Genomic DNA, 23,420 nt, shown 5'->3' on the forward strand with positions numbered 1-23,420 from the left:
CGCCCTGGTGTTACGCCTATGTATGTTGTGATCGGGGGACATGGCGTTTGGCGACTACTGGGGTTTTCCAACCGTTGCTCGCCGCTCTGAGAGGTTTATGATCGGAATTCCCAACCATTTGTGCCCGCTATCTCCAGACGTAGCTGCCTCGAGATCAAGAATTTCGATGATGACCTTTGTCGGACCCAGAACTTAGGTCTAATTAACACACCGCTCAATCGGCATCCCCAATAAAGCTCCCATCGGCTATTCACCGAGACGTTACGCGTTAACGTGATAGATAGCCAAGAAGCCGACAACTGCCCTTTCCTACCAGGGGTACGCCTATGAGGGTGGCCTTTTAGGGGTAGTACTTAAGAACTTCGGCTCGCGGAATTTACTCTTTTCACATCACTCTCGCATCGGTACCTCATTGCCGTCAACGCTGTCGCGTCCTGTTTCCGATTTGTAACACTCCGAGCATAAACGTACATTTGTTGTCTTAATGCTTTATCATATATTGTATTAACGTAATTAGTGCAGTAAACGTTTAGCTAAAGTGTTCACGAGTTTCACTACCCGCGAGTCCCGCAATCACATACAATATTCACGAGGGAGGTCACTCGCGCCAATCAAGGAACAAACCCCCTATCCCCGAACAAAACAGATGCAATGAAATTCAAGGACGACATTTTGAACAATTACTATAGTGTTATTTTGTACAAATAAATTAAAATGGAACATACTAAAATTCGATAAAAACATTTTTGCACATAACTGTCTTTGAGTATTATAAATTCGTATCACCTCAGGGAGACATTTGCGGACACGGATTCTTATACTCAGATGTCTTCTATTGTCGCACTGAACAATCCCTAGAAGTTTGATCCCATAGTTGTGAAACACCTTGTATAAATTTCGCTTTATATGCAGAAATAGGCATTACCTATCTAAAACTCCCCTTTGGCAGGATTTAACATAAGTTTCTCAATTCGCACTTTCCGGAACTTTACTTCTTTCTCCTTTAAACTCTGGATAAAACTGCGTAACTACAAATTTCGGTCCGTAATTCCTTGTGATCCCTTTCTGCGCTCTTTCTGGTCTACGATGAAACGCGAGGTAAAAGTATAGAAAATACCTGACAGGCCAGCATTCGTGGATTTTTCTGTATAGATGAGTTTCCAGTAAATGGTAAATCTAATACCTCTCCATGGGTTTAAATTTTTTTCATTTTTTCTATTATTTTCAGGCTACACCCACTTGTGCGTATGTTAGCAGGACCGGCCTTAGCAAGTCTGGCTCCCTGGGTGAAATTTTTAATCACCGCCCCTCTACCCCTAAGAAAAATCACCGCCTTGGTCGCCCAATCTCGCCTCCCATAAGGCCGCTATTATGCGTTGGACATATATTTTATCATGTAGATCATAAAAAATCAGTACCAGTTTTGTCCACACACGCGCCTGATGAAACCAACACATACGAGGATATAAAAACAAATATCGCAGGACTGCCCAACACCCTCTTCGCTCACTACTTGAACGCTCATAGAATTCTCCTAAAACAGTTCTCTCACATGTCCAATTTTACGAGTAAACACTCGGTTGTTTGACTACGTGCATAAACTCTACTTAGAACGTGCGAAATCTCTACTCTGAAAATATGAAATTAAAATTTTTTATTTGTTCTTACCGGAGGAGAAAGTAATTAGTATATCGAACACTAAACCGTAGCTCTCACGAAACGACCTTACTTTGGAGTGCCAAGAACACTTCAGAGTTTGAACAAGAACGTTATGAGGTTTATGGCTGATTCAATCAGCGCAGTATGAATTTAGCATCCGAACTGATTCTGATCTGTCTTCATACGTGAACTAAGGAGGAAATATAAAATCAACTGAAACAGGTTTAAACAAGATACCTGAATTTCTGAGAAATTCAGTAGTGGCCTTAAACTCGCGTTTAAAATCGAAAATGTCCCCAAAATGCCCATTAGAGTCTTAAAGCGTCCTGATCGTCACGCGCTAAAAATCTCTTTCAAATTTATGGAATTTAAGTCCGTATACGTGAAATGAGGCTCTTTTCAGTGCGGTCAGTTTAGCACCTCCTAGAAAGTTGTAGTCACAAAGTCGGCTAAATTAGAAAAAATTACCGCTTGAAATGCTCACTTTGGAAACTTCTATAAAGTTGGCAAATTTGAGGGTTTTGGTCTAAAGCCTCAGAAGCAATCTACTGAATAAGAGTTAAAAACTCGGGGACAAAACCGAGATTTAGATACTCAATGGATTTCTTGAAATAGATAATTAAAGTGGTCAGTGGAGGACACAATAAGATGGACAAAAATTAAGCGATAAAAACAGGTTTCAATAAATCTGATAAAGGGAGATAAAATCAATTGCTGACAAATTGTCCTAATTGGAGCAAACACCAATATCGATAGAAATAAAATTAAAATATTCATTTTAACCAAAACATAAATAATAAAAAACAAATTTTAGACGTCATACGCTTTGCAATCTATTCGTGATTTTTTCCCAATTTTAAATCGTAGTTTTTCAAATTCTCTAAAAATGAATTCTACGGAAGAGTGATAGGACCTTCCCAAAAATGTTGCAATTTTGACTTAATCTTTTGCGTCCTAACGAGCCAAGACTGATTCTATGTGTATTGAGCATTGATACGCAATTGAACTCTACGCGGCCTTAGAATGCAGACTGAGGCACTCTAAAGGGGCTGAGTACACCGATGAAAGCCTCTTCTCGGTCACAGAGTCCTATAGAGCTCATTAGAGCTCCATTATAGTTGGTAGTATTAGACCTACGTAACTAACTGAAACTAACCTGCCTATACTGCAAAAAAGTTCCATTCAGAATATTCATTAAACGAGCATTGAAATCCCATTACTTGATCTCATTGAAGCTGTTCAATTACCATCGACATATACACAAAAGCCTGAACGGCTATCGCTTCAACAGCCACAATTTTCAGTTACCGGCCCTAATTTCATAAAGGACGCTTTGGTTCCATGGTCATTGTTCCCTCAAACTTTACCGCTTTAATTTGACTATTAACTAAAATTAACAGAACTTACTTAAACAGACAACTAATCGCTCCTTAAAGGTCCAGGAGAACTCCAAATGGACAAAACTCCTCACCCCCCAACCCACAATCCCAATCGTGAAAAAAAAAAATAACTTTACGACCAAATGCCGCGATGGAAAGTTTTCCGAAAGAAAAATCGTTGGAAGTTTCCAATCTAGAGCGCGCTTCTGAGAGCGTCAACGTCGGTGTCAGCGTGTGACTGAGCGGCGTCTCATGGAGGCGCCGCGACGCTGGACGGCTCCGGCGTAGATGCTCTGGAGATAGAATTAGATGGATTATATAAATACGAGGGATAATGCGAAATTATATTTAAGGGCCTGTATACACCCAGGTAATAGTGGCATCTAGGGCAGAAATGGTGGGTGTTCCTGCAAGACTTGAGGCAAAAGGGGACAAGGCAACAGGGCCAGCACAAGCACATGCACAGGACTACGGACAGTATATAGGATAAGGTGGACCTTTCTGTGTAGATGGTGGAGACCACAATCACTCTGCAATGGGGACAGGATACGTACAGAGGGTTTGGGCCTAGGGAGAAGGAGTCGGCTGTAAATTGCTGGACGTCACGATGGGTTACACATGGAAAGGGACGGCTTACCAGATATCATACTGAGGTTATCACTTTCCCTTCCATGGATTTCTGCGTAAGAAGGAGGAGGTTGTCTAGTAATAAAAGGTATGGAGGGGTAGGTGCTGGAAGGGAAGTGACTCACTGCAGGTCCTAGTTTCAGTACAGTGGAGTAGGAGGGAGGCATGTGACCTCCGCTTTGCTCAAAAGAACTTTTCAGGATAAAGCTTTCGTGGTGCTGCATGGTGGTGGAATTAACTAAACCTAAAAATTAATTTCCCCACAGAAATATTATACCGACATAATGAACGTATCAACCTGTGAGCATCAACATGTCAGTTCTGGGACTGCGCAGGTTGACCTGAGACGTAGCCAACCTCCCCTCAAACTGATCAGAGGATTCGGGCTGCCTGGCATCTTCGCTTCTAGCGGAGTTATTCGGGCATGACCTGAGGGCCACAACATGGGACTCATCAGAGATAGTGGGGCTCAAATCTATAGTATTCACCACCTCGGAGAAGCTCGAACTCGTTCTCTGGACTGTCTCGCTTCCATTGTCCATCTCTCATGACACTGACAATGTCAGCGACCTAACTCGAAATTTCCAGTTTTCGAACGATTTTGCTGGCCCCGAGATGCTTCATTTGAGGAAAAAGAAAAGCAATTATTGAATGGATACCTCTCTGTATTGTCAAATATGCGGAGAAACGTTCTCCTTCAATCCAGAATGTCTACAGACCTTGGGAGAGCATCTATTGCTGAAGCATCCCAATGTGGAAGTGATCCATTTCTTCAACAATAATTTATGCCATTGCCATAGTTCTTCGTCCGGTAACAACCTATCCACTGGTGAGTCCCCTATGGAGGGAGAAAGATTCCTTTGAAAGTCGTTTTTTTTGTAGGTCCAAGGACCAGTATGCCTTGTAAATTCCAGAGCCTTCATAAACCTAAAGACCGACTGACGTCAAAGTGCTTTTTTAAGACTACTGGTGAGTGCCAGTTTGGGCGAGGTTACTCATTCGCAGTCAGTACAGGGTGATGCATTTTCAATTGTCTTCGCCGGGTATCTATGTATCAATTATTAGTGAGGACATGAAGATGAGGATTCGCGAACGTGGTACAAGATGGTGAGCAGCGAATTTAAACCACCCTCTAGAGTAACGGTAGTGAATCGGCGTGATTCGATTGAGAGGAATTATGAGGCACATTGGATTCCAGGCATCAAATCTCGACCTTCCTCTCGAAGTAATGTCTAACAGTGGTTGCGGGGGATCCAGGGAGAAGAGAGGGAATGAGCTCAATCGGTGGGTTTCCCAAGGGATACCAACCCGACATCATGTAGGCAAACAGGGCCGCCGTAGTATCACGCTCACATGTTTGGTTGCACATTCTCTAATCCTCTATAAAAAAAAAACAATAAAAAAGCAAAAATGCATCAAACCGCAGTAGTACTCTGCGCAAGATAGACCCAGAAGTGACCTTAGGCGCATTACTAATCAAAGACAGAATCGCTATATACACTTAACAATACGGCGAAATCTTACTATGACAATATCAGAGCTTCGAAGGGAAATTAGACATGCCCTTGGAATTGCTATATCTTATTTAACGCTAAGATCAATCGTTCAGTTTAGTTTGAGATATCGACTAATAAGAGTTCTTCTGCTATAACATCAACACAGACTTCGTCGATTGCGGTGGACTGAACAGTATATACTCTTATCCGAAGGATTCTGGAATTTTGTTCTTTTTTCTGATGCTACCAGAATTTGTCTGGTAAATGATGACTGTCGAAATCGAGTTTAGAGAGAGCCAATAGGAACTGCTCAATTTTCCCACACTTATCCCGCGCCTCTTCTTACGGGAGGAAATGCCATGTTTTGGGTGAGTATAATGCCCAACAGGCCCACCGACTTAGTTCATATTCAAGGGACAATGAAAGGCGATAGATATATTAAGAACGTCCTGAATCCATATGTTAGCCTATGGGGAGGAGCTATTGGTTACACATTAGTGTTCATGGACGACAATTCCCGTTCTCATCGTGCTATGGCAGTAACCTTGAAAGCAAGGAAATCAACCGTTTGCATGGTTCTGCTTTGTCGCCTGACTTGAATCCTATGGAACATGCTTCGGATATGTTTTCCAGAGCTGTAAACTCTCGAAAAAATCTTTTTAGAACCATCCAGGAACTTGTTATTGCTGCTGCAGAAGAGTTGTAGCGTATTTCTCAAGATCTTGTAGCTAACCTTGTTCAAAGCATGCAGCGAGGTCTTCAAGTTTGTATTGATGCCAAGGGTGGAAATATGCGTTATTAATTTCTTTTTTACTTTTTGACTTTGAAAATTGTTGTTATTGTTTACAATTTAATAACGAAGTAATTATGGTAAAAACTAAAGGATTTTTAATTAAAATTCATAAATAAATAAATACTTCATACATTTTTTCACCACATAATAAGATATCCCAGAATCAAGGTGATTCAAAACTTTTCAAGTTATGTGTTCAAGTTTTGCGACAATGATTTCATTTATTATGATCCTAGAACAATAATTTCCCATTAAAACATGAAAATTTGTTCACCCTGTACATACATTAATATTATGCACGAGATAGTGATCAGTACCCAACTTATCGTTTTTTTCTTCACTGCCTTAATGCTACTTTAAATAAATATTTTATCAGTTGAAACATGGAAGCCAGGGCCCTTGAAAGTCGTGTGTCCGTACTGCAGCGCCTTAGACCGACCCTGCATACATCGACAACGAAACAAAGTAAGTTGAAGTAAACTGACAAAAACTAGGGGATTTTGCGAGTGAAAGATCACAAAAGCAAACCATCACTTTTTGGTCATTAATTGATGTTTTAGGTAGCGTACTCTCCAATCGGAGCCCTGTGCTTGTTGGTGTGCTGGCCCGTTTGTTTCATGCCCTTTTTGATGCCCGAAAGCAGTCAGATTCAGCTGTTTTGCAAGAAGTGCGGGGCTTTTTTAGGTGATGCTTTATCCTGAAGTGATGAATGTTTGTTGAAGTTCATTGTTGCAGGAGAGTACGACAGGAAGACGGGACGCATGAAATGCCCCCCGTGTCCTTCTAAAGAGGAGTATAATACGGGCAACATGCCCCCGGTTTTTTAGTTGTGTTGTAATATAACACAACATTCTTTTACCCCCTATCAAGATCATTCGACGGACATTGTGAAAAGGACCTAGAGAATCAGAGCATTCGTCCAATTGTGCAACATCCGATGTTTGAAATCATGCAATTTCTCCATTCTGAGTGTCTGGGAGTGGTGTTTCGTTGGGAGTTTAGTCAGTTTTTCCCACAGGTACAATTGTTCGAAAAACCGTCCAATAGACATGTTGGATAACTACTGTTCTGAATATACGAGACTCAATATAAGATGAAATTTATGATCAAACATTTAATTGTGAAAAAAAAAATTAAAAATGGAACTGATCGAAAGCTTATGGGCAGTGCAAAAGGCTAGAAAAATTACTCAATTCAAGTAAATAATTTAAGTAGAGAAATAGTATTGATCGAAAAAGTGAGAAAGAGGGAAACGTAGGAAGTAACCAAGCTGCAGTTAGAGATTAAATTTCAGAAAAATGTTGTTAGAAAATCACTGCGAAATAAAATGCTGGAAGATGCAGCTCGGGGCATTTGGAAAGAAAGAAGACTACAATCCGTAACTTTCAGGATACTTTTTACTACTTCTGGAAGATCAAATTTTAATTCTCCTACTTCCATTCAATTACCCGGCGAACCTTCATTCGGAGCGTATTCTACACGTTAATTTAAAATAAAAGCAAAAATATTTTTTAGCTAAATCTCATCTTAAAGAAATTACGTAATTATGCACGTTAAAATGATTCAGAGGTGGATTTATTTATTTAAACGCGGTTTTTCTCGAGAACAACATATTTAACCGGTTTTGAGATAGACGAGTAACTTCGTCCTATAAAAATTTTCTCCTTTTATGGATTTGGCACTTTAAAAATTTACACCACAAAGAAGTTTTGCAGCAAAATAAACGAGTGTGTTATCTTCGAACTCCACGCCACTGATAATTAAAAATTTTCCTTTTCGTAATATGTATATCCATTTCTGTTGCCTCGTGCCAAATTTGATGAATTTGTAACTTACCGTTTAAGCCTTATGATAAAAAAAGCTCTTCCATCTTTAAATAACTGCCTTAGGAGATGTTTCGGCTAAAAAAAAAAAAAAACTTTTATTTTAAAATAACGCGTGAAATGCGCTCCTGAAATAACGGCCTGGGCTTTGGTAACACCTTGTATAATAAACTAGAACGAGACCGAAGCTAAATATAAAAAATGGGAAGCTGACTTTAAAAACTTTTAAAAATATTATGAAATTGTAGCTTCAACTTAGAAGACAGATTATTTCAACTGCGACCTGTTCGTTGGCTAAAGATATTGAAAATCGCCATCCAAATTTAAACAATCATAAACTTTTTGAGAAGGATATAGTCTTCACGTGTATTTCAGACTTTCATAGTCTTAGAGGTTATCTCATGGTCTTGGACGGATAATTATGAAAAGTTAATTAAATTCGACAGAATATACAAAGAGACTTCAAAAATGTGTACATTTTTTTTAAATCCTCCGTTTTCTCGAAAGTGATGGAGTTGTATTGGTTTTTTGTTCCTGTATTAGACTAAGGCTTTCTTAGTGCCTATTAACACAGAGTGGATTTTACCTCGAGCTTAAAAATAATTAAAGTTTATTTTATATAAACTGAATGATTTTCCATTACGTTTTTTTTTTAATCATAGCAAAAATATAAATTTCATGTTAAAGCCATCGTATCGGTCACGGAAACATTATCACTGCACAAGGTGGCTCAATAATTAAAAATTTTGAGACAAAAAAAAATTATTAATTTTCTTGAGCCCCCTTGTACAATAATAACGTTTTCATGATTTCTGAACTAACCTGAACCATTTAACATAAAATTTACATTTAATTTAAAAAAGCATCACCAGCATGCTTTGGCATGGCCAGTAATAAAATAATGACCAAAGCAACTCAGGGTACAGACAGAAATATCTATTACCATCAATAATACTTAGGCAGGCCCGGACTAGACTACAGACCCATTAAGTTGCAATTAGGTAAATTGGTAATAAACAGGACGAACTTTCGATTTGTCCTTACTCTCGATCCCACCATTGTACATTATCTTATTATTTTCCATATTATTTATGATAATTATCTTGGGAAATATTAGAGTTTTCCGAACCTAACCGAATTATCAAGTATGTTAGCGGTGTCTTATTTGCACAAATCATCCCTTATACTCCAGTTTATCATTTATTTTTGGAAAACTAGCTATCCAGTCGCATCAAACAAAATGCTGATTACAAAAACAATTTTATTTAAATAATTACGTTAATGCGTCCCTCTCTCAGTACCATCACAAGGTTATTTTCCCGCAACTACCAAATTTCTTTCAAATTGATCCTCAGCTTGTCCCGTGTTGGACAACCTGTATAATAGAGCATTCCAGATCATTGTTATCAATTTATCTCCCGTTTCCAGGCCATGGAGACAGTCAGTGGTGCTTTTGGAGAATTAAGGGAACCCTGGATTATGATGTCATTGGAGTGGATATTATCTCGTACATGGAGTTCAATCGTGATGGAGAACACGGCTCTAGGGGATAAAGGAGGACTCCAATAAAATCCGCTTGGAGACGAAACGCAATGAATGAGTCCCTTAAAAAATTATATACTCAGTGAAAGTTTTATCTAACTTTTAAACGTTCCTTATGACAGACTTTTAGAGTTTACATCCAGAACATGCGCTATTTAACTTCTAACTTCAGGAACTTCATATTAAATCTGTTTCAAATCCTTGCAAAACTTCGGCTAATTAAGCACGATTTCCTCAGATATAACTTTCCGTGGACCCAGTTGTGAAGCTGTGGTAGAAGGGGCAGGCCTTTCTCCCGAAATCGATGAAGGTATTTGTTCCGGTAAACAATTAATAATATCCTGTTTTGATTCGGTCCCGATCAATAGTTTACAAGTCAAATTGGAATATCACGACCTAAAAATCAATTTGTATCAGAAAATATACCCAGTTTTTACGGTAAAATCTCCTAAAAAGTTCTCTTATTGGAATAGTTATTAATCTTAGGCGAGAATATCAGAATACATCGGATGCCCTCCCGCGCACATTAAAAAAATCTGGCAGAGGGCACACAGCCTCATAAATACCCTAACTCGGTGAATAACATTAAATGTTGGGAGACATGAGCAAAAAAAGAAGAGATTACTGGTTACGTTAAGATAATGTAGTCAGCATCGTAATACCGTCGTTTTCTTCTGGTTTTCCTAAAATAGTCAAACGTACAATCGTTACAAGATCGAGTCGTTTTTGAGGCAACACGTCACAAAAGTTCATTTTTTTATAGCTTTTTTTTATTTCACTTTTATTATCGGGTTCAAAATCTCAAATCTGGTGGTTTTTCAAAGGGGATAAATCAAATCCCATTTGCATTTTTGGTAGGTCCACTCGTTTTAAAGGAGAGTAACTGTTTTTAATCATCCTGTACTAGAAAGGGAATATTCACTTTGCAGGAATCTCCAGAAACCGCCCCTTCTTGAGACACCCCTGCTTTTACGGCAATCGCACACCTTTACGTTTATTATACGGTTTGGCTGTCTAATGGAATTCGTCAACACCAAATATTAAGTCAAGACGAAGAGGAGCCAATTATTATTAGATTAAATTAATCATTATTTGGAAGACTAAGTAAATTAAATTAATATTGAAGGTATTAATCAGTCTCTTCAATTCGGTTATTATTGCGGCAACTAAATGCTCTTCATTGTTCTTGGGTATAGATCGTGCCCAGTGTCCTACTAGATATAGAACATTTTCTGAAAAGTGCTAGCAGTGTGATGAAGCAGCCATAAAAGGTTCAAGTTTTTAAAAAATGATGGAATAATTAAAAACAAGATGGTTACTGAATAACATTTTGTAACAAGTAATGGAATAAGTTAATTCTATAATCAGTTATGCATTCGTTATGGATTATTTTTAGTGTAGTGTTAGAAATATAGCTATTCTTAAAGCTGTTCTTCACTTTTCTATTTCTTTCAATTAATATTATTTTGATTACCTTTCAAAGGCTCTTTTCGATGTCCTTATCAGAGCAATTACAGACTTTTTTTATTAATAAAAATAATTTTAATTAAGTAGTATTTCTGCAGATTCTTGACTGGCTGGTGAATACAAATTCTTTTTAACCTAAAGAACTACAACATGAATAAAGTTGTATGATTTTTAAGGATCGTCAGGTGTATTTTAATGTACCTACATTAGAGTAGATATCATACTCATCACATTACAAAACAAGTTTACATACAATTACAGTTACATACAGTTACATAAAATAAAATCACACAGAAGCGCACAAATACCAGTTTTCAAAGCGATGAGTCAATGGCATGGAAATAAATTGACATATTGTTGTCAATTTTTTTTCAGTTTTTGACATCAAACTGACATCGCTAGATTTCAAAATGGCCACTGGATACCATTTTTTATTTATTTATTTATTTTTTTTATTTGCAAGTCACTTGATACCTGAATTTAAAAGGCTACTAGTTAAGACGAATTAAAAAAAAAAGGCAGGATACTGCACTTGACCCAACCTTTTAAATTTCTGGTAACTCAGCCAACAATTTGTTATCACACATTTACCTCCCTGGCAAAGTTATCAAGAGTTTGAAAACCCACACCTATAGCAGAATTGCGAAAAAATGCAGCTAATATTAATATTTTTCCTGACCCGAATTATTGGCATCTGTTTAATGACACATCGGAATTTACGTATCTATACACCCAAAAGCATTGGCGTTAATGATCCATACTACATGTATAAACCCCACTTGCATTGATATTTCCCTATTATCATTAAATAATATAATGATCATATCCGTTGGATGACAGCAACATAACCTTGACTTTTAGCCAGAGTTTCGGTAAATTACTTCTACTGTGTTGCGGAAAGAGTGGTGGAAATTTTCTTGACAAAATGGCTACTGTTCTGCATTTCAATGACAGACAAAAATTGGAAGAATAGTGAAAAACCCATCAAAGCGTTAGAACTGTGATTGTGCCGTTCCACAAGATTCAGTTTTACATCTACTGCAGTCAGTATTGGTCTTATGGAGGGGGAGAAGTTGGGCGATGGCTCAGTGCAACAAACCAAGAAGAGTGGCGGACTTTCGTGATGGACGGTTTTTCTTGGGGAAGGGGGGCGATGATTAAAAATTTCGCCCAGGGCGCAAGCTTGCTCAGGCCGGCCCTGACTACAATTTTTATCCATATAACATAAACTAAACACTGGATTATATTAGGTCGTGTAGTATGAAATGAGTAGAATTGAATTGAAACTTTAGTAATTTTTTTTTTTTCATATGAAATGTTTTTATTGTCAATCGAAATATGCACCACCATTATCAATACACTTCTGCCATTTAACGGGAAGTTCATTGATTCCCCTGCTGTAAAAGCCTGCAGGCCGGGAGTCGATAAACTCTTGGAAGGCAGCTTTGACAGCCTCGTCGGAGTTGAATGTTTTCCCTACCAAGAAGTTATCCAAATTTTGAAAGAAGTGGTAATCAGTGGGTGCTAAGTCGGGTGAATACGGTGGATGACGAAGAGTTTCCAATTCCAACTCCTGTAGCTTGGCCAAGGTGACTTGTGCGGTGTGTGGCCGAGCGTTGTCGTGCAACAATAGCGGTGCGCTTCGATTGACTAATCTTGGCTGCTTAACCGTCAGTTGCCTCGTCATTTCGGTCAGTTGTCGGCAGTAGACATCAGCCGTAATCGATTCACCAGGTTTCATGAAGCTGTGATGGATGACACCTGCGTTGGACCACCAAACGGACACCATAAGCTTCTTTTGATGAAGATTTTTTTTCGCACAATGTTTTGGTGGTTCATCTTGATCCAACCACTGCGATGAACGTCTGGTATTGTCATATAGGATCCATTTCTCATCACAAGTAACAATCCGATTCAAAAATGGATCGTTATTATATCGGCACAACAAAGAACAACAAAGAACAAGCTTCGAGACGTCGTTCTTTCTGTATGTCGCTCAACTCATGCGGTGCCCACTTGTCCAGCTTTTTCACCTTACCAATTTCAGCCAAATGAGTCAATATTGTTTTTTTGGTTACACTGAATATTAACGATAATTCGCTTGCACTTTGACGTGGATTCGCTTCCACCACGGCTTTCAGATAATCGTTATCCACTTGAGTTTCAGGTCGTCCACGTGGTTCATTTGTTCAGGTTAGTTCAGGTCAAAATTGCCAGAACGAAATTTCATGAACCAACAAGATACTGTTTGCTGCGAAGCGACTTCAGTACCAAACACATCATTAATATTGCGAGCCGTCTGAGCTGTTGTGGTTCCACGGTGGAACTCATATTTCATTAACACACGAATTTCACTATTTTGCATGGCTGCACAAAAATTTTTATAAAAATAAAAGTTTTCAATAATTTTTAACACTTTAAACTCTGATCGAAAGAGGAAGAATGTGCCTTTTCCACATAAAAAAATCAAGTCCAAATATAGATTTAGAGTGAAGTTATTCGCAGTTGAATGTGGCATTTCGAGAATCTACTCATTTCATACTACACGACCTAATATTAATGCAAGTCATTTAAAAGTAATTTATGTCGATGATATTAGTACGACGGACACAGCATTTCTGAACACATTAACCTGCACGTATTCGAATTCCATGAAAATGAATATTTGTCTTGTTTTTTGCCTTCCTTCTCAGACCCTTCTAGGACGATACTGTTTTTTTTGACGCACAATATGAAAATTTTCAAATTTTAAGGAAAATTTCTTAACCCTTACAATATGTAAAAGACAGCGGTGAACTATTTTTCTTAGATTAGCGACGAAACGTTTCCTAGGCAGTAATGAACATTACTCTTAATTTTTGTGCTTGTTTTCAAGTCCTCTTAAGAACGATACTTTCCAGGCATTTGAAATGCCTGGAAATTCGTTTATCAAAACGCCGTTTGTTAGATCATTATCTAATAATAAACTGTGAGGAAAACTGCGTTCAATTTTTGGACTAATTTTCAAACCGCCTTAGACATGATACATAGAGATTTTTTTAGAGTTTGTAAGGCACCGACGTACATCCCCTTATCCAGAGCCACCAGGTTATCTTCTGAATACCCCTGGTCGCAAGAATAGTGGTGACGTGGGAACGCAACTCATCTGTATTAAGCCGATCAGATGTCTGGTGGTTTGTTAGAGTCTGTAACATACCGACGTATATAACGCACCAACAAACAGTAGCCGCAGTTAGGAGCATTTTCTAACATTTTGTGCTTTTCTCTAGCGTCGACAAGGCACTAACTTTTAGACTGAAAGTATTCGAATTTTCTTGAAAATTCCTTCATCTCTTAGGGGTTGTGAACATCAATATCGAACTTCCTACACCCCCTTACCCAGCACTCCAAGGTTATCTTTTGAATAACCACTGTCCCAAGGTTAGTGATGACGTGGGAACACGACTCGTTTGTATGAAACCGATCAGAGATCGGCGGACTTATTCAGATTAAAAGCTTGAGCATCGATTACAGGCGCTACTGTTTTTAAAATGTAGTTGAGAGGTGTCCCGTATGTAAGCCTTTATCCGAATATTGGTTGAGGTGGGGTTTTAAATTTGTTTGCTGGGAGGATATCAGCTTAACAATTTTAGCTGTTTCTGAAAACAAAAAATTAAATCGTTTAAATTTATTGTGATTTGTATCTTTATTATACGCGATATGATGACGATGCGAATAAGGAAAGCTTCTTAAACATTGAAAAATAAGTACCCATGCACTATTTCAATGAATTGTTTGCCATCCTTAATACATTATTTACAATGGCAAATTAAAGGACGTGGCCACAATAAAATAATTCATGCTAAGTATTGTGGGACGTCAATAATAGGGCTCAGTTAAACCAACCAATTGTCCAATGTCAGATTTCGGTATAAAAACGCAACCAGAAATCTAAATATTATACATTAAGTCTCGCTATTATCACTTTGAATCGTATATTGTGTTTTCCTCTAATTAAGTCTACGTAATTCTGTTATCAAGTAATATGAATCAATGGACATTATCGTGAAAAATTCCCGGAAATTCACTTGTAAACTAACAACCAATTGAACAGAACCGGACTCAAATGTTTCTACAGGAGTACCCACGCAACCTGTTCATTAAAAAATGTTTGACTTCCCACTATCGTAGCGCAACAAAATTTAGTTTCAGGCTAGAATTGACCATATTGAATCCAAGTGAAATATTTCCAAAATGGAGGCACTTCCGATTATACCGGAAGTAGCTACAAACTTAGTTATTTTAAATTTTTTGTCATTTTCAGATTTCTCGTTAAATTTTAAAGTCAATTTATGTAATGCGTCTTATGTCTAAAATTTACCGTTTCCCACGAAAATGGATATTGTGCGCTAACCGCTACGAATTTTAAAATCGATATTCAGAGGCTTAAAGAGGACCTGTCCAAAATCGGTCCAGGGGACCTTAATAATATTTGCTACAGGATTAAATTCTAGACTGGAAAATGTTTTAAGGTACAGAGTCCCATTCGAAATAAGCAAGTTATTCAGATTTGAAGTCATGCAATTTCGGAGGCACGTTTCGGGAGCTGTGGAAGACTCTGTCAAATTAAAATAGGTCAAAACGTAGCTTACTAAGTCTCGTTTGAGCTTCAAAACGCCAATTCCAAAAAATTGTAGCGGTTAACACACAATACCCATTTTCGTGGGACCTTGTAGCTGTCAAAATTTTCAAATTTTCCTGTATAACTCAAAAACAGTAAATTTTAAATATAAGACGCTTTGCATAAACTGGCATTGAAATTTAACCGGAAATCCGAAAATGACAAAAAAGTTAGGGGGTCCCATTTAAAATAACGAAGTTGATGGCTGTTTCCGTTATAGCCGGAAACGCCGCCATTTTGAAAACATTTTAATTAGGTTCAAAACGGTCGATTCTAGCCTGAAACTAAATTCCTGTGATGAGCTACGATAGTGATGAAGTCAAAAATTTTCTAATGAAAGGGTGGAATGGTTCATCCTGTATACTATGGCATTTTCAGTCTGACCACAGCAATTTATATACTATAATTAGTCCCATGTTATCACTGATGCCTCGGTCGAATTGTCAGTAATTACTCATTCTGAATCATTAAAATTGATGTAGTGAGCATAAGGTCTATTTTTCAGTAATTTTAGTTTCGCAATATTGCGAAATAAATTCAGATAAAAATAGCAGACGGTGAACAAATGGACTTGTTTTTACCACTAATTGATTTGTTGTTGATCCGTGTAATCGAGGGCCCATGGAAATCCGACTTGCACTGGTGGGAAGAGAGCTTGAAAAAACTGCTATAAAGTAATTCAACTCCTCTGAAATGAATGAAATGGTCTAAGTGCAACTGGGCATGGAGTCATGGTCTACTTGTACCGTGTGTTTTCAAAAATTCCGGTTAAGTAGGCTTTGGAATTTTTTGACACCGAGCCCGTATGTCGTTGATATGTTCTACGTAATCTCGACATAAACAAATAAACCTAACCTTACTTAAGTACAACTCCATTTACCTTTATTATTTGTCAGAATTTATTAAAACTAGCCTTTTTCAATGCTTCACGGACTCGTATATTGGTTAGTTAAAGTTTTTTAGGTGCTAAAAATGATGTTTACATTCAGGCAGATGCCTTGATGATCGAGTCTTGTTTTCAGAACGGGCAGTTTACAAACGGAGTATGGGCCTCTGTAATTCAACTCTGTCCCGGGGTTCAGGAAATTTTTTTCTACATTGCAGTGCTGAAATCACAATTTCGCGACCCTTTGAATTATGTTGGGAAATTGTTTCGTTAAACTGGCAATGTTGAAAGGAACTTGGGAAATGGTAGACCAACTAGACGAACCCCAGAACTTGTTGAAAATATGAGGCAAGTGGTGAATGACAGTAACACATCTTCAGGAACACTTTCTCAACAAGTGGATGTATTGAGTAGTGCTTGTCATTTAATTCTTCAAAAAAATTTGGGATTATATCCATACAAGATGCAAGCAGTTCAAGAACTTCAGCTATCAGGTTATGAAAAGAGACTGAGATATTGCAATTGGTTTAAGCAAACAATGCACGACGACCTTCTGAATTTGATATTTTTTGCTGACGAGGCGTGATTTAATTTGCTGAGTTAATAGAATTCACAAAGCATGTAAATAAGCAGTGTGGAGAATCTCCATATGTTTACGGAAACACCTTTATATCCTCATAAAATTGAAATATTGGGTGCACAGTTGAGTCTCACGAAACCACTTAGTAAGCCCTATTTTTTTTATAACACCATGATAGCTGACAGATTACAGAATATATTGAATGATTTATTAACTGACTTCACTTTGACAAACTGCAGCATGGATACTTTCAACAGGATGGGGCAATGGCCCATATGACTTGAACAACTCTTAATTATTTTAAGGAATACTATGAACATAAGATAATATGATTGCAGACGGACTACATCTATTTCGCCATGATGCCCAGATTTAACCTTACTTGATTATTTTTTGTTCCCGACTCTAAAAAATATAACTTTTAAAACTCTAATACACACAATTGAAAACCTTAAGGACAGAATTCAACAAGAATGTGAAAGTGTTTCTCCACAGATTCTCATTAGGGTCTTTGATAATATGAAACCTAAAGTTAATTTGTGTTTGAAAAATAATGAACTTTTGCGACATTTATTGTAAATGGAATAAATAAATATTAATTAGATTTATTTGTTTTATTTTTTCTTGACCGCTAGTAAAGATAAATTCTATTAAAATAACGAAAATTAATTCAATTAATTAATATTTATTAAACTCTACATAATTCCATAACCACAAAGATTTTTTGTCCGAATGAATATACCATTTTTAGCACACAGAAAACTTTAACTCACCAGCATACAAGTCCGTGAAGTCCTAAAAAATATTATTTTTGATAAAAACCAACTAATAAAGGTAAACGGAGTCGTATTTAAGTGAGGTTAGGTTTATTTGTTTATGTTTGAGATTACGTAGAACATATCAACGACATACGGGCTCGGTGCCAAATAATTCCAAAGCCTACTTGACCAGAAATTTCTTTTAACGCACCGTACCAACGAACCACATAATTCATAACTCATCATTTAAATTTGGTCCTGAAATGTCTAAGAGTTAACAAGAGGAATATTTTCCATGCCCTGAACCTATTAGTATGGAAAGTCACAAAGACAAATCGGATACAGATATGCTGACGGTAAAGGAAGAGAACCTTCATACCATGCGATAGGAGCTTGCAGTACATGGGAACCTCATAGGCACAGGGCTTTTCGACCCGCCTTTCTTCTTCAGGAGTCTTTTGAACAGAACGCTCTTGAATAGAATTCTCGCCTTCACAAAGAGGAAGTTTTATAAAAAAAAACATTATATGAGAAAAATATTAGATTGAGGAGGGAAGAGCTTCTTCCCCTCCGCTCGACTACTACTACTATCCTTCGTAGTTTTAAATTAGGCAAATTCGAAATTCTCCCATTAAAATTTCCAAAATTGGGATTCGAATTCGCAAATTCGGACAGAAACATTCATGTGGTGAGCTCATGGTAATGTCAAATAATAAATTGAGATTATTTTTAGGTTTTTCGAATAAGGATCGAGTCCACTGCTTGAATTTAGGGAACAACCTCGAAATGCTAATTCCCCCCAATTTAAAAGGGGCATTCCATGTTCGAGTTATGTCGAAATTATGCAAATTGGCCTGTTGATACTCACGAATAACTTGAATTTTTGAGGGCTTTGACGTTTTCCAAGATACAACTTTGACATTTTATTAAAATGACGTGTACCTTCATCAACTGACGTCAAAGAGGCCCTCTCATTCGAATTTCAGGCGTTGGGCTTCTAACTCGTTTTAAATTTAAATTTCAGGTATTATTTGAGATTGGACATGGAATGTTAATTAGTCAATGAACCATCTACAGGGTAAGCACTCCCAAAAACCGTTTTTACATGCGCTGTGCAACATATGGAAGTGACCAAAGGGGTCGAAACTCGTCCACAGTAACTCGAAAGTGCCCTCAAGCAACTCAACCATTCCTAACGTATAGCCTTCAACAGTATGAATTCCGCCACAAGTCCGGCCCTGCTTCCCTGATAAGAGCAAGTTTAACTTTTATGAGGAACGAAGCAAAATTAGATCCGTTGAAGTCACGCAGCAAGCAGCAAGTACAACCTGCAATCGCGTCTCATTTGAAAACTGTTAACTGCAAATTTCAGTTTTTCGGTGTGACAAATCGAGCCGCGGTCGTACCAACGGGTACATCAAGGTTCCGTCAGGTAATTGGTGCTAGAGTGCAACCTTGGGCATTTTCTAGTTATTAACACCGATAGGTACGTACGTTAAATCTGTTGATACCGTTTCAGTTGATAACTTGCCTTATCACCACCCTTATTGTGTTTATTTTTGTAAGTATTCATAATATAACATATTAAATAAACTTGTTAACGTATGTAAAATCGATTAGTCACTCCTATATGTAAACATGCACATTTCCACTAGCTATAAAAAGGTCTTGGAAAGTCTCTGTTTTTATTAACTAATTATAGCCGTAAGTGATGCGAATATGCTCGCATTTCATAAAAATAATCTTAATACCTTTAGTTTATATTGCTTAAGCTTATCTTTATTGCGTTCTCGCCTTAGATAAGGTGTCATAAATTTTGAAATGCCCACGTCCCATCGGCGCTGCGACGAATCAAGTCAATAAGATTCTGAGAAAACAACCTTACAACGTATAATAACTGTGAGATCAAATTAATAAGTAGTTCTCTGTTCTCAGAATCCAACATGTCCAAAGAAGCGCCCCCGCCGTACTCTGGAGCGCCAGCCCCAGGGTTCAACCCCCCAGAAACCTACCCTCCAGGAACCTACCCTCCTGCAGGACACGTTGGACCTCAAACCACGCATCACACAGAACATCGAGGTCCGTATACTTGAAGAGCTCCTTTAGTTTTATCTACTTTTAATTTTTTTTTTCAGTGATGGTTACCACAGGCAATATAGGGGGGCCTCTTCTAGTGGGACCAAATCCCATGCCAACTGTCTGCCCATTCTGCCATAGCAGCATAGTTTCCACAGTAGAAACTGAGGCCAATACCAAAACACACTTGTTTGCCCTTTTGCTTTGTGTTTTCGGGTAAGTACCCAAAGTACCCACAAATCAGGAAATCTAAGTTCTAATTTTATCGCAGATGTTGGCCCTGCTGTCTCATTCCTTATTGCATGGAATCATGCCAAAGCAAGAAGCACTTCTGTCCTAATTGCAGAGCTTTCCTGGGGACTTTTTCAGACTAGAGTGATGCTGAGACTAAAGTTTTAATCACGAAGTTTAAATTTGAAATCTAAAATTTACGCAAAGCCAGTATTCAGTTCCTTTTACACTTTTTATGTGAAATAGTTGTTAGTTTTGTATTGAAGCATACCTTAATGTTCCATAAGGATGAATTTAATTTCGCCCCTTTTCTCGATACAAGACTATGCTCTTCATATATTGAGAGTCTACGTGTGTTTTTAAAGGAACGACTGTTTTTCTTATTTAATAATTTATCTGAGCTGTGTTTAAGGTTTATCATGGTGAAAAAATTGTTATATAGTTGCTGTTGATATAATCAGTATATGTATAGGTGCATAATAAGTATTAATACTATTAAATTACAAGTTGATTTTCGCACAAAAATTGATTTTCTTGCTCATCTATGAATCCAACTTTTATATTGCAACTTACACTTTTTTACTCTTTTATTGAGCCCTGTCGAACAATAAAAAGAAAAGTGGGCCGAAATACCCGAAAACAAACGGCCGAGAAGGCTTTTCTATGAAAGGCGCAATTTTTATCTGGACATATGTAGGTGCTTTGCTCAATACTTGAGCACTTTCATGATAAAAAATTCTGATAGGTGTTGGTACTGCCAAGAATGCAATAGTGCAGAGCACACATTTTTTGGATGCACAGAGTGGGCCGGAAATTGACAATTGGCGGAATGCGGGACGTCCCAAATAAAGTGAATTCCGTGGGGATTATGAAAACGGTGAAAGATACGAAGTGACACTAATTAGAAAAAAATGTTTGTGCCAGTTCAGAAAATGTTCTAAAATTAAAGATATGTATAGGGGTTATCAAAATATACTCAAAAAACTGAAAACGGGGATTTTCGAAAATCATAAATTTTAAGGAAACCGTTCGAGAAAATTTATGAAATTTGGCAGTCCTCTGTCATCAGCAACTGCCAATCGAATAGTGTTCCCGGAATTTTTCCAGGCTTCCTAGATTTCGAGCAATTATATCCAACTTTGTTATTTCTTATGATTGCCATATAGGATTTTGTTTGCGTCGAATAAGCAATAAAAAAAGGTTTTTAATCATATATGATAAAAACGCCTTTGAACTTATTAGATTCAAAAAATAAACAAAAGCATGATTTCACCTTAATAGGTTTTGAAACAAGTGCTTTATATAATCAAAAAGCACCACTTTAGCACTTCAGTGTTATCGCGGATACTTCACTATTGTTTTATTTGATGTTCATTTTTATTCTTTCAAATTTCAAACTTTTATACTTTCAACTGGCAGGAATTTTAAAGTAATAAAAAATGTCAAGCGGTCTTCAAATCGAAAAGAGCTGAAGATGAGTGACTGTTACATTTTAAGTGGAAGAAATTCAGAAAGAGCTCAGAATATATATTTCCACAGGTATCCAGAATGAACCTCTCTAAATATCAAATACAATAGTGAAGAATTATTTGTTGACACTTCACGAAAGTATCCATAGCAACGTTAAAGTTCAGTAGTGCTTTTTGATTATAAAACAAAGCCCTTGTTTCCAAGGTTGCTAAGATGAAATGATGCATTTGTTTATTTTTTCTACTTTGATAGGACCAAGGGCACCTTTGACATACATGGTTCAAAAGCTTTTTTATTGCCCATTCGACGCTACCAGAATGCGATTTGGCGGTTGTAAGAAATAACAAAGTTGGATATAATTGTTCGAAATTTAAAAGGTCTGGAAAAATTTCGAGAATATCATTCGATTGGCAATTGTCGATAATAGAAAACTGCCAAATTTCGTAGAATTTACTCAAACGGTTTATTCAGAATTTATGATTTTCGAAAACCATAGTTTCCAGTTTTTTGCACATATTTTGACAGCACCTGTACATATCTCTAATTTTAGAACATTTTCTGAACTGGCGCAAAAATGCGCATCTTTTTTCTAATTTGAGTCATCTTGCATCTCTTACCTTTTCTATAATCGTCATAGATCTCACTTTATTTAGGACATCCCGTACACGACAGATCCCTGACACTCAAAAAAGTCATAAATATACAGGGTGACCCAACTTTAAATGGCATAACTGAAAATTTAAATTCTTCTGATAAAATTAAGCATATTTTGTTCTATAAACTTTTTTCCGGTTCTTCTTCCTTTTTAAGATATTGACAATCAAAGATTTTTAATTCTTTACATGTTTTCAAACCCTTATACTAAAATTTCTCAAGAATCAAACCTACTAAGGAAGTTCTGATTACACGTTCTGAAAAACACTTAAATTCCTTCTTTCAGCATGTTAAACACAGCACTTAATATTACTGCTATCCATTTTTAGACGCATTTAAACAAGGACATAATAATTTTTTCTATTATTTACTTTTATTTCAAAATGATGTAGATAAGCGTCAGAAAAACTTTAGAGTTGTCCTTTTCTGGAAAACTTGTTTATCATGAGTATCTTCGATTGGTTGACAGAAAATCATTTGAAACAATTTTGTTATTAATTCTTTATTAAAATAAATTATTAAATTAATCCCGAGGAAACGCTCATTGGATGGGTGTCATATTCATCACAGCCGATTTGTTCAAAACTAATTGAATATCAACTATCCTCCGCGCTGGATTGGAAGAAATGGACCAGTATCTTGACCTCCTTGGTCGCCAGATCTTACATCACTTGACTTTTTTTTGTGGGGAACTTTAAAGGAGATGGTTTACAGACATCCTCCTGAATCAAGAGAAGAACTAGTTGCATCAATCCAGGCTTCTTTTCAACTGATAAGACAAGGTGCGATAGCAAATGCAACACGTTCTGTGCTTCGAAGTTGTTGAAGTTGCCAAGCACAAAATGGAGGCTATTTTGAAATGTTTCCTCGGGATTAATTTAATAATTTAATTTAATAAAGAATTTGATAACAAATTGTCATTCAAATGATTTTCTGAGAACCAATCGAAGATACTCATGATAAAGAGGATTTCCAGAAAAGGACAAACTCTAAAGTTTTTCTGACGCTTATCTACAGCGTTTTGAAATAAAATGAATAATTGAAAAAATTATTATGTCCTTGTTTAAATGCGTCTAAAAATGGATAGCAGTAATGCTAAGTGCTATGTTTAACATGCTGAAAGAAGTAATTTAAGCGTCTTTCAGAACGTGCAATCAGGACTTTCCTACTAGGTTTGGTTCTTGAAAAATTTTAGTATAAGGATTTGAAAACATGTAAAGAGTTAAAAATCTTTTATTGTCAATATCTTGAAAAGGAAGAAGAACCGAAAAAAAGTTTATACAACAAAATTTGCTTAATTTTATCAGAAGAATCTAACT

At 37.1% G+C, this 23,420-nt stretch overlaps 4 protein-coding genes across 6 annotated transcripts in view; 2 read left to right on the forward strand and 2 right to left on the reverse strand.

The window, feature by feature from the left end:
• CngA (Cyclic nucleotide-gated ion channel subunit A) overlaps nt 1–3,172 on the reverse strand; it is a 48,388-nt gene extending 45,216 nt beyond the window's left edge. Inside the window, exon 1 of the mRNA XM_066394876.1 lies at nt 3,067–3,172. The gene's annotated coding sequence lies outside the window, so the exon portion shown is untranslated. The remainder of the gene's footprint in view (nt 1–3,066) is intronic.
• Nucleotides 3,173–3,288: 116 nt separating this feature from the next.
• Nucleotides 3,289–4,207, reverse strand: LOC136410603 (uncharacterized). The gene is made up of 3 exons (XM_066392876.1): nt 3,964–4,207; nt 3,676–3,909; nt 3,289–3,623 (listed from the first exon to the last, which is right to left on the reverse strand). Exons 1-3 carry the CDS (start codon nt 4,205–4,207, stop codon nt 3,289–3,291), a joined length of 813 nt encoding a protein of 270 aa, XP_066248973.1.
• Nucleotides 4,208–4,316: 109 nt separating this feature from the next.
• On the forward strand, nt 4,317–6,781 carry LOC136410681 (uncharacterized). Its single transcript, XM_066392992.1, has 5 exons — nt 4,317–4,494; nt 4,548–4,634; nt 6,331–6,419; nt 6,515–6,638; nt 6,690–6,781. The coding sequence occupies exons 1-5, from the start codon at nt 4,317–4,319 to the stop codon at nt 6,779–6,781; spliced, it is 570 nt and encodes a 189-aa protein (XP_066249089.1).
• A 12,184-nt stretch (nt 6,782–18,965) lies between these two features.
• LOC136409773 (lipopolysaccharide-induced tumor necrosis factor-alpha factor homolog) lies at nt 18,966–20,495 on the forward strand. 3 transcript variants are annotated; one of them, XM_066391563.1, is made up of 4 exons: nt 18,966–19,102; nt 19,606–19,749; nt 19,806–19,962; nt 20,018–20,495. In XM_066391563.1, exons 2-4 carry the CDS (start codon nt 19,614–19,616, stop codon nt 20,118–20,120), a joined length of 396 nt encoding a protein of 131 aa, XP_066247660.1. In that variant the 5' UTR covers nt 18,966–19,102; nt 19,606–19,613; the 3' UTR covers nt 20,121–20,495. The 3 variants fall into 3 exon arrangements, with proteins under 3 accessions (XP_066247660.1, XP_066247650.1, XP_066247642.1); XM_066391553.1 differs by having other exon boundaries at nt 18,974–19,231; XM_066391545.1 differs by having other exon boundaries at nt 18,974–19,156.
• The last annotated feature ends 2,925 nt before the right edge of the window (nt 20,496–23,420 follow it).

Source organism: Euwallacea similis, chromosome 1 (genome assembly GCF_039881205.1).
Source record: "Euwallacea similis isolate ESF13 chromosome 1, ESF131.1, whole genome shotgun sequence".
NCBI lineage: Eukaryota > Metazoa > Arthropoda > Insecta > Coleoptera > Curculionidae > Euwallacea > Euwallacea similis.

Bases quoted from the DNA above. Each gene is read 5' to 3' on its own strand.
- LOC136410603 (XM_066392876.1), bottom strand. From the start codon at position 4,207: ATGGACAATGGAAGCGAGACAGTCCAGAGAACGAGTTCGAGCTTCTCC. The intron at 3,910-3,963 runs GTTGATACGTTC...ATTAATTTTTAG, and splicing joins TGACATGTTGATGCTCACAG to GTTTAGTTAATTCCACCACC. The intron at 3,624-3,675 runs GTAAGCCGTCCC...AGCAATTTACAG, and splicing joins TAACCTCAGTATGATATCTG to CCGACTCCTTCTCCCTAGGC.
- LOC136410681 (XM_066392992.1), top strand. From the start codon at position 4,317: ATGGATACCTCTCTGTATTGTCAAATATGCGGAGAAACGTTCTCCTTC. The intron at 4,635-6,330 runs GTGAGTGCCAGT...ATATTTTATCAG, and splicing joins GTGCTTTTTTAAGACTACTG to TTGAAACATGGAAGCCAGGG. The intron at 6,420-6,514 runs GTAAGTTGAAGT...TTGATGTTTTAG, and splicing joins TACATCGACAACGAAACAAA to GTAGCGTACTCTCCAATCGG.
- LOC136409773 (XM_066391563.1), top strand. From the start codon at position 19,614: ATGTCCAAAGAAGCGCCCCCGCCGTACTCTGGAGCGCCAGCCCCAGGG. The intron at 19,750-19,805 runs GTCCGTATACTT...TTTTTTTTTCAG, and splicing joins GCATCACACAGAACATCGAG to TGATGGTTACCACAGGCAAT. The intron at 19,963-20,017 runs GTAAGTACCCAA...ATTTTATCGCAG, and splicing joins CTTTTGCTTTGTGTTTTCGG to ATGTTGGCCCTGCTGTCTCA.